This window comes from Mus pahari, chromosome 23 (assembly GCF_900095145.1).
Source record: "Mus pahari chromosome 23, PAHARI_EIJ_v1.1, whole genome shotgun sequence".
Classification (NCBI taxonomy): domain Eukaryota; kingdom Metazoa; phylum Chordata; class Mammalia; order Rodentia; family Muridae; genus Mus; species Mus pahari.
The window spans coordinates 39,821,512-39,832,333 of NC_034612.1; the positions used below are offsets into that span (position 1 = coordinate 39,821,512).

A 10,822-nucleotide genomic window follows, 5' to 3' on the forward strand; every position below is an offset into this window, starting at 1 on the left:
AGAGTTGAATTATCGATTTTGCTGTTTTATAAAAACAGAAGATAGTCCATTAGCAGGGAAGAAAAAAAAAACGATCCTTCCTCCTTCACTTTGAGGACAGTAAGGGTGATCTACTGCTAGGGATGGGGAAGGAAGTTCTGGGAAGCGAAAGGCATGAGGGCAGAGGATGTGAGAGGGGCAGAAGAGAAGCTCTGAGGTCAGATGCCCAGAGGAGGGCGCGGTCCAGCTGGGCAGCAGGACCACCTACATCCGCGCCGGTTGCGAGCGTACACCGGGGCGCTCCCGATCCCGGCCGCCAGAGGGCGCATCCTGAGCCGGCGCGGCGCCGGGAAGGAGGAGGGGAGCGCGAGAAGGGTCAGGCGCGCAGGGCGTCCGCGCAGCTCGGCTCCGGGAAGGGCGCGGAGCCTCTGCCTCCGGGATGCGGCCGCCCGCGCTGCTGGCGCTGTTCAGCTGCTCCGCGGGTAAGTAGCGAGCGGCCCGGGCGGGCGCGGGGAGGGAGTCCCGGGGCTGCTGGCCACCCCCGCGCGGTTCCGGCTGCTGCCCGCCCCGTCCCGCCCCGTCCCGGGCCGCAGCGCCCTCTAGCGGCGCCACCCTCGGCCCGCGCCCTTGCCTTCTCCGCCTCCTTCCGCCGGGGCACGCGGGCTGGTGGGGAGGGCGCGGCCGGGTCGGGAGCCAGCGCCGCGCAACTGCTAGAAACTTTGCAAGAGGCCGCGCCTTTCCCGCCCCTGCGCGCCGCCCGTGCGCCCCGCGGTGCACACCTCGCGCCCCACTATGTGCACCCCGCCCTGTGCTCTCCCAGCGCCCCGCCGAATGCATGCCGCGCTCCGCGGTGTGCACTCCGCACTCCACCGTAGCTATCCTACGCCCCACGGCATGCATGCCACGGCCCGCCGTGTGCACTCTGCGCCCCACTGTGTGCACTCCGTGCGCCCCACCGTGTACACCCTCTGCTTGTGCTCACTCCATGCCCGGCCGTACACCCCCCAGCTCTCTTACCGTGTGCCCCTGTGTCCCACAGCTGTGCAGTCATGGGTCCCATAGTTGTGCGCCCCATCCCCCTAGATGTACATCCCCGCGCCCCACCTTGTGCACACCCCTCGATCCACCATGTGCATTCTCGGTGCCTGGTGGTGCATATCCCGAGTCTCACCCCTCCCGACCTTGAATCCCACCTCACCGTGCATACCCCGCATCCCACTGTGTGCACCCCACTCTCTACCTTGTGCATCCCCCGTGTCCCGCCCTGTGCTCCCTGTTCCTCCTGTTGTGGACAACCTGCACCCGGCTATGGGCACCCCTTTTCTCACTCCTCCGTATGTACCCTAGATCTCCTGCTGTGCATGACCCGTGTCCCACTATGTACACCCCCCCCCCATTCCCCCAGTCAAGCACACACCGTTTTGCCTTAAATATTCCATGCATCCCATCCTGTGTTCCTTGAGACCCTACTCAGCTCCACACAACCCTGATACAGCCATTAACACGCCCCATGGCGCGCCCCCCCCTCCCCGTATCCCTTGCGTCACCCCCCAGTACCCTCAGCTCCTGCAATTTCCCAGAGACCTCCTCTCTTTGTGTACCACTCCCTAGGAACCGACAAACTTGGCTTGCCTTCCTCCTAAAGCAGTTGGGCGAGGAGGGGAGGGAGGCCCGGGGTGCCCCGCGGAACCTTGAGGCCTCAGGGAAGATCAGAGGTCTCAGGCAGTCCAGTTGCCCGTTCTTTTTTCCCCGTTTTTTTCCCCCGTTTTCTGGAGGCCGTTTCCTCCCCCTTTCAGCTAAGATGATGTGAGAAAAAGTTATAAAGTCATTGCGAATGACTTTATGATATTTGTTCAAGTTTGAAAGCTCGTCCTAATACTTTTCTCTAACCCTGACTTGCCTGTGAAAAGACAGAATTTCAGAGTTTTAGAAATGGCAGAATGGCTCAGTTTAGGGAAAGATGTAGTCCACGAGAGCCTTGACAGCTCTTTTGGATTTGGATTTATGCTATCCGAATAAGGACGTTTTTTTTTTTTTGTTTTGCTTCTGTGTACCCCTGGCATTTCTTCTGGTGCTCACTAAGTGTGAGAAAATTGAGCGAGATTAGCTTGTAATTAATTGCTCACCCACATGATTAATTTGGCAACACTGTAATTTAAAATGTTAGGGCACCTTGGACCCAGAAGGTAGCAATTGATCATGAGGAATTTGGCCAGAGATCATGGGTTGGAGAAAGCTTTGTCGAGTCCTGGAGAAAAGCAGGCAAGAGGTCTGGGACACTGAGTGACCCAGGCTGCTTCTGGCGCCTGCCTTATTGCCCATAGGCTTTGCAGCTAACCAGCTAGGTGGGTGATGGCTGAAACTGGCATTCTGTTTATAACATTGCATTTAATAATAATATTTGTATACTGCAGATGCAGCATATAGGCTGAAAGGCACATTAGTATTTTTCATATCTTTTTAATACCCTTAAGGGGATATTTGATGTGATGATAACACAGGAGAAAGGACATTCAGAAGGAACTAAAATGTCAACATGTTTTTAGAGATATCTCTGAGCCTCATGATGTCCATAGATAAGTACAGTCAATGAGGCATAAAACCCCTTAAAAGGTTTCTGTGAGAGGCTGGGGAGATGGCTCAGTGGTTAAGAGCACTGGCTGCTCCTGCAGAGGACCTGGGTTCAGTTCCCAGCACCAACGTGGTAAATCCCAACCCTTCTAAACTCCAGTTCATGGGCTTCTGATTCCTTCTTCTGACCTCCATAGGTGCCAGGCACATGTGTGGTGCATATACATACTACACGCATGCAAATTATTCATATATGTATAAGAAAAATAAAAATCAGTCTTAAAAGAAAAAACCAAGTCCCTGTGAGATACTTAGAATCTTGTGAACTGGCTTCCATGAGTTAGTACAGGAATGAGCCTGTTCTTTCTTTCATGCCTGGCGTTTAGGGACATTGAAATGTGGCCTCCACTCAGAATCCTGTTGAAAGGAACGTGACTTATGAATCATAGAATTATCCTGATAGTTTGGAAGGGGTTTTCATCCACCCCTGTAAGAGTGGTCTCACTGGGAAGTTTCCTCCCAAGCTAGCACATTCATTTTATATTTTATTTTATTTTAGGAAAGTCAATATAGAAATTATATTTTAAACCTGCCTGCATGTATGCAGACAGGAAGTCTCGGCGGCTTCAGTTCTAGCGTCTGGAATGAGTTCCAGAGGGAGATTTACAGCTCCTTAGTCACCGTTCCTGAGCTCTGTGGCCTTTTAGTGGCTTTGAGCCTCCATTGTTTTATTTAAAACATGGGGCAGGGACTTGATAGACGCCTGGGAATTTTGCTGTATTCATATGGTTTTAACATACTGAATCTGCCAGAGAAGGGACTACTGTCTGTCTACCTTGTAGCCTTTGGTTTTTTCTTTGTCTAGCTAGGCTTGTTTGAATCGTATGGGGTTTAAAAGGATGGGCGGAGGGATGATGGTGATGATGTCATTATGAGATATTTCACAATGGCTCTTGCAAACTGGGATGGCCAATGAGCTATCTATAAGGATTATGGGGACACTCATTTAAAGTGTCTGGTACAGCCAGGATATAGACCGTTGGGGCTTGTTTTCATCAAACTTCTCCCTGAGTTGTGTGGATCTGATGGCTGGAGGTCTGAAGGCTACATTGTAACCATGAGATCACCAAGAAAACCCGAAGCAGGTAGAATGGAGAAAGCAGCCTGGGTACCCGATGGATGTGGAGCCCCGCAGCATCCCTGTCTGTCACCTTCCTCCAGCCTCATATTGCAGGAGGTTGTATGCAGCCAAAACCAATCTTAATTGATACCTCTGTGGAAAAGATGACCCAAACCAATGGTAGAATAATAGCTATTAGCTTTTATCTTCCACATCCCTGTCTCTCTTCCCCGAGTGAGCCAAGATTGTATTTCTTAGCACCTGCCAAATGGGGATGATTTCTTTCCCTTCTGAGCCAAGTCTTGCTCGGATTCTTTTCATCGCCGCGAGTTAGAGATGTTAAGACAGAAAGAGTAAAACCTAGTTCAGCATTTTGCGCGTGGGCGTTTGTTTGTTTGTTTGTTTGGTTTTGATTTTTGCAAGGTCTCCTTTCATTTCTTAAGTCCCTCTTAGATATTGCTGGCAGTGGTTTTAATTCTCCAGATAGATTCGTTGTCATTTGGGACCTGCCTCTGGCAAGTTGTCATAATCTGCTTGGCCCTATGATCTTCACCTGTAGCCCACTGTCAAACCCTATAATACCATGACCTCAAAGTGCTTCCCCATTCAGTTGGGGGATCACATTTGAATTGCTAGAAAGAGTGGATTCCAAAAATCCTTAGGAAGACAGTTAAACAGAAAGACCATTTGGTGCTTTATTATTCAAAAGGCAATTTTTGAGGACCCACTGTGTGTTGGGCACTGAGATGGTTCAGAGTGAGCTAGCCCCACCCTTGTGGTGTGGAGATGACGGCATAAGAGGAAAAGTGACATTCAGTAATTAAGCTGGACATTCAGGATGCTTTGAGGGTGTGCTGTAGGGGGATCCTTGCCTTCCATCTGGTCTGGTGGGGCAGTTCTCAACAGAATAGCTCTTGTTGATGGGGAGAGGCTTTTTTTTTGGATGTCACTGGGTCACCTGTGAATCATCTAGAGCGAGGGATGTTGTGAGGCATTGGTTCTCAGCCTTCCTGAGGCCACTCCCCTTTAATACGGTTCCTCACGTTGTGGTGACCCCCAACCATAAAATCATTTTTGTTGCTGCTTTATGAGTGTGATTTTTGCTGCTATTATGAGTCTTACGACTCATAGTACTTACTTATGTAAATATCCGTGTTTTCTAATGGTCTCAGGCAACCCCGAAGGAGTCACGACCCACATTTTGAGAATTGCTGCCGTGAAATATCTTACAAGGCACAGGAAAGCTCTGCCCCGGTATTTAACAGTTTAGTTACCTGGTGTGATGGTTTGTATGTGCTTGGCTCAGGGAGTGGCACTATTAGGAGTGGTCCTGTTGGAGTAGGTGTGTCACTGTGGGGGTGGGCTTAAGACCCTCACCCTAGCCGCCTGGAAGTCAGTCTTCCACTAGCAGCCTTCAGAAGAAGATGTAGAACTCTCAGCTCCGCCTGGCACCATGCCTGCCTGGACACTGCCATGCTCCCTGCCTTACTCTGACCCTGTAGCCAGCCCCCATTAAATGTTGTCCTTGTACCCCGGCTGTGTCTGTTCACAGCAATAAAACCCTAACTAAGACACCTGGGCTCCGAGTGTCAATGGTATTGAGGTTTGAGAAACTTTTAGACCAAGGAAGGCTTCCTGTAGGAAATGGTAGTACTGTAAGCTCAGCCCTGAAGGGGAAGGAGACACTGGATCATGGGAAGGGAGAAGCAGCTTGCCAGTGGGAGGGAAGTGGGTGGTGGTGGTGGTGGTGGGATTGGAGGGGCTGGGGGGTGAGGGTGTGTGTGTGTGTGGGGGGATTGGGGGTTGGGGGAGGCTGAAGGATTCAAGCAGAGAATGGACAGCAGCCTGGGGAGTTTTCAAAAACTGCTGGCGAGATCTTCAGGGCCAGGTGTGGCGGCCCCCCCCCCCCCCCCGCATCAGGTCAGGAATTCGTGGGTGGTCTTGATGAAGAGCTGTGCACAGCTTGCCTTCCCACCTTCGGCTTGGTTTTGGTTGTCCTCTGTGACAGGGATTAGAGGGGGTCATGTAGACAAGGGGCACAGTGAGCAGAGAACAGCTCTGCACACTATTCCCCAACACATGGATTTATGAAGATGCCACCGTGAAACACATTCCTTTGTGTGGTATTTTTAAAAACTATTAAAAAAAAACAAACCAAAACCGAGAGAGGCTTTCCGACTCCATGATTGGTTGGGGCAGTGGGCTAAGAGAGGGTTGGGGTAAGAACGAGTCATCTTTTCATTTCCTGTCTTATTTTTTAACCTGGGGATCAAACCCTAGGGTCTTGGGACTGGTGAGATGGTTCAGTGGTTAGGGACACTTGATGTTCTTCCATTGGACCTGAGTATGGTTCCCAATACCCAGATCAGGCAGGTCACTCAGCCACAAGGGATCTGATGCTCTCTTCTGGCCTCTTGTGGGGGGTGGGCATACACACAAACACACACACACAACACACACACACACACACACACACACACAGCACTCACCCACACCCACATATACACACTACACACACCCACCCACCACACACACACACACACAGTACACACAACCCCCCCCCCCACCACCCCCACACCCACATGTACACACTACACACACACACTACACATACCACACACACATGTACACACTACACATACACACACTACACACACATACACACACCACACACACCCATACACACACACACACACACACACACACACACACAAAATCTTAACAGAAAGATCAGGGGGTCCTTGTGCACAGTGGGCACTTGTTCCACCCTGAGCCCCACCTGTGTTCTTATGTCCCTCAGAAGCCAGCCTGAGGCTACTGTCTGGGTTCTTGTGTAGGCACTCAGGAGGGTCAGCATTAAACTTTTTTTTTTTTATTGTGGTTAAATATGTGAAATAGAAAATTTACTAAGTATAAGTTGAGGTATACGTGTATACCTAGTAAGTATAACTAACTATACAGGTATACTTAGTAAGTTGAGGGGTTAAATAATTTGACTTTTAATCTTGAGAAGGTGGAGAGGGGAGGGTGTTCTGGCCCAGTGGAGTTTAGGGTACATAAGTTGTTCAGGCTCTGCGTCAGGTGAACACTTAGAAACCAGAAGAGCACGCTCACTGAGGAGAAACTTAGGTTTTGTTTTTTCTTTAATTTTTATTTATTTACTTTTATTTTGGGCATTGGTGTTTTGCCTGCATGCATGTCCGTCCGTCCGAGCGAGAGTATCAGATCTTGGAGTTACAGTCGTGAGCTGCCAGGTGGGTTCTGGGATTTGAACCCTGGTCCTCTGGAAGAGCAATCAGTGCCCTTAACCGCTGAGCCATCTCTCCAGCCCCAGGTGGTTATTTCTGTAGGAGACTCTTCTCAGTACCTTTTTTTTTTTTTTACTTTTTTAAGGAAGAAAGGCTCAACAAAATAATTCATTTTTTGCTTTACTCAAAATGTGTGCATGTTGGAAACATTATGACATTTTGGGGAGAAAATCTTTGTAAATATGGAACCGTGGGGTTGGGGGGGGGGAAGAAAGAGTATAAGTCTCATTAGAGAAGATTTGCATCTATCCGATGTGACTGCGCCGCCTTCTCTGAGAAGCGAGAATTATCTTCAGGTCCAATACAATAAGCCAGGCAGGCAAAAGGGTGATGTATTGTTGTTTGCATTACTGCTTGCTGTGAGGAGCTCAAGGCCTCTCCTACGTCACGTCGAATTTATCTTCTGCAGCTCCTCGAGGCTGGCTGGTTATGCACGAGTTTGTATATCAGTTGTGAGGAGGAGAATTCGAAAGGGACAAGGTCATTATGGAAATAGCTCCATGGAGTCCCCCTGAGTTCCGGGTCGCCCTCCTGAAGTGTGTCAGGCTTCAGTATATAGGATAGTCATCTCAACATGACCAAAGGCCTATGTTTGTTAAAGTGTAGATCCCGGGGAACTTAGTCTGTGCCATATTGCAATATACATGTGGCTGGGTCGATTGGTAGTAGGCAGTATGTATGCTGGGGCAGGAACACTTGCAGATGTGTAAGGACAAGGCGCGCGTGTGTGTGTGTGTGTGTGTGTGTGTGTGTGTGTGTGTGTGTGTTTGCCTGTTATGGTTAAACCACGATCCAGTCCCTGGAGGCCTGGGCTGCCCCTGAGAGAGAGAGAGAAATCACACTTTCTTAGGAGAGTGCCCCATGACCTGATTATCTCTCACTGGGCCCCATCTGTCTCCAGCACGTTCATATTGGCCAAGTGTACAAGCTAGCAGTTTGATGTCAACTTGACACAAGCTGGACTTATTTGGGAAGAGTGAACCTCAGTTGAGAGAATGCCTCCACCACGTGGGCCCTTTAGCAAGCCTGTGGGGCTTGATTCATTGACTGACTGACTGATTGATGGTAGATGTGGGAGGGCCCAGGTCATTGTGGGTGGTGCCACCCTGGGCAAGTGGTCCTAGGTGCTATAAGAGAGCAGGTTGGGGCCTGGAGAGATGGCTCAGCGGTTAAGAGCACTGACTGCTCTTCCAGAGGTCCCGAGTTCAAATCCCAGTGACCACATGGTGGCTCACAACCATCTGTAATGAGATCTGATGCCTTCTTCTGGTGTGTCTGAAGACAGCTACAGTGTACTTATATATAATAAATAAATAAATCTTTTAAAAAAAAACTTAAAAAAAAATAAACAAGAAAGCAGGCTGAATAGCCCGCGAGGAACAAGCCAGTGAGCAGTGTTCCTCCACTGAGCTCTGCATCAGCTCCTGTCCCCAGTTCCTGTCTTGGCTTTCCTGGATGGTGGACCACAACCCGGAAGCTGAAATAATCCCTTGTCTCCCCAACTTGCTTTGGGTGACGCTGTTTAATCGGAGCAACAGAAACCTAGTCAGGACAACAACTGAACCTTTGGGCTCTACCGTCTCCAAACTGCCGTACCAGGGTTCCAGCTCTGTCTCAGATGAGGTTTGTGTATGGGCATTTTAAATAAGGTGCCCACGTTACCTGTGTGCACAGCCAGGTGTGGGACCTCTTTCTGGCCTAGGCTTGGGTCCCGAACTGTGACCGTTAATGGGTGGTTTTCATGAACATCATCCATAAAATGTAAGATGTCTCAGTACTGCCTTGTCTTTATGATGAGCTGTGCAATTGTTTTGTTTGTGGGACTTGATCTGTAGACCAGGCTGGTCTTGAACACGGAGGTCTCCCTCCCCAGTGCTGAAATTAAAGGTGTGTGTCACTACTGCCTGCCTGAGCTGTGTAGCTGTTATAGAACAGAACCCAAGATCTCATCAGTCAGGGAGGGGTTCTCTATTTAGGAAAGGAAGAAACCCCAGAACTTAGACCCTTTCTCCGTCTCCAGCATGATGAATTAACTTTCTTTTTTTTAAGACTTATTTATTTATTATATGTAAGGACATTCTCTGGTCCCCACACTCACCCGGGTCCGCTTAGATGGTTGTGAGCCACCAAGTGGCTGCTGGCAATTGAACTCAGGACCTTTAGGAAGAGCAGTCAGTGCTCTTAACCACTGAGCCATCTCTCCAGCCCCTTAGTTTGCTTTCTATTCCCATGATAAACACCATGACCAAAAGCAATTTGTGGAGGAGAGGGTCTGGCTTATAGGTTAGAGTCAGTTCTGAAGGGATTCGGGGCAGGAACTCAAGGCAGGAACCTGCCTCCAGGAGCGGATGCAGAGGCCGTGGAGGGAAGCTATGTACAGGCTTGCTATCCTCTATCTTTGCCTTGCTCAGCCTGTTTTCCTATACAACCCAGGACCTCCCTGCCCAGGGGAGGCTCCGCCTACAGTGGGCTGGGCCCTCCCCCATCAATCACTAATCCAGTAAACATCCTGTGAGCTGACGGGATGAAGGCATTTTCCTGACTGAGGCTCCCTCTTCACAGATGACTCCATCTCCAGGAGACAGAGTCCTAACCAGCGTATATAATTTGACAGATTTTCATATCCTTCTGAAGAGACTCTCATGATTTTAAGAAACAACCCCCACAGACTAGAACAGTGGGTTATTCTCGCAAAGACTTTCAGAGCCCCCACATCAGGATGTCTGTGGGCTTAGCGCGTCTCAGCTGTATACCGCGTGGACTGAATGGTGCCCATGGGGATTTTTGAATTCTGCTTCTTCTTGCAGTGGATCAGCTGCCCATCAGTGAGTGGTCCATTGTGTTTTCCAGAAGGAAAGCCTGACGGCTAACATTCAACAATATGATTGCAATTTCGAGGGATCGTACAAAGAGCTAACTTCCTCCTGTTTGAATATTTACTTCGTGTTCTACTTCGGTGTGTTTTGGAGAGGGCTGTGGGAGCAGAGATGTTTCAGACCATAGAGCATCCTTATGAAGACAGGTCTTGAATCGCTCCTGCAAACTGTTTGAGTTGACATATTCTGTCTCTGCCTGTCCCCCATCTTGAGTGATTTCCTTAATCAAGATGTAAATCAGAGAAACAAATTCTCTTTCTTTGTAAACGGACGTGGTTATTCCCATTTCTGTCCCATGTGTTGCTCTTGTAAACATATTTTTCCTCCAGGGCGCCTGGGCCGGGCTGTCTTTCAGCTTTGTATCACGCCACTTTTTATAGTCAAGCCGTGCTGGGGCTCAGGTCTCCTCAGTGGTGACGCCTTTCTCTTGTCCACTTGAAGGACATGAGTCCTTTAAAGAATTTTAAAAATTTTAAAGAGAATTCTGGAGAGGTGGTGGCTCTGTGGTTAAGAGGACCCGAGTTCAAATCCCAGCACCCATGTCCAGAGGCCCATAATTGCCTGTAACATCAGCTCAAGGGGTTCTGATGCCCTCTGCCCAATTTGGAGTCTCCTTGGGCACTGCACTCGTGTGTGTGTGTGTGTGTGTGTGTGTGTGTGTGTGTGCATGTGCATGTGCGCACGTTCCAGGGGTTGCCTGGAAGGGGACATATCCTGGCTATACTTACTATACTGAGTGGGCAGGCTTGGGACACCAGCCGATTCACCTCACATCTGCCCACTATGTGGCCTGCTATTCCTGCCAAGCCCTGAAGGTGGGGCCATCTGTGCTCTACTCTTCTCTACAGCCTATCTGGGCTCTTCCGCCCCCACGCCCCCATGGCCCCACGCCCCCATGGCCCCACGCCCCCATGGCCCCCACGCCCCCATGGCCCCACGCCCCCATGGCCCCACGCCCCCATGGCCCC

General features: G+C 50.0%; 1 protein-coding gene across 1 annotated transcript in view; it reads left to right on the plus strand.

Moving 5' to 3' along the window:
- The first annotated feature begins 317 nt into the window (after positions 1–317).
- Positions 318–10,822, plus strand: part of B3glct (beta 3-glucosyltransferase) — an 88,766-nt gene continuing 78,261 nt past the window's right edge. Inside the window, exon 1 of the mRNA XM_021186826.2 lies at positions 318–461. Coding sequence (XP_021042485.1) covers positions 419–461 — 43 coding nt within the window. The 5' untranslated portion in view covers positions 318–418. The remainder of the gene's footprint in view (positions 462–10,822) is intronic.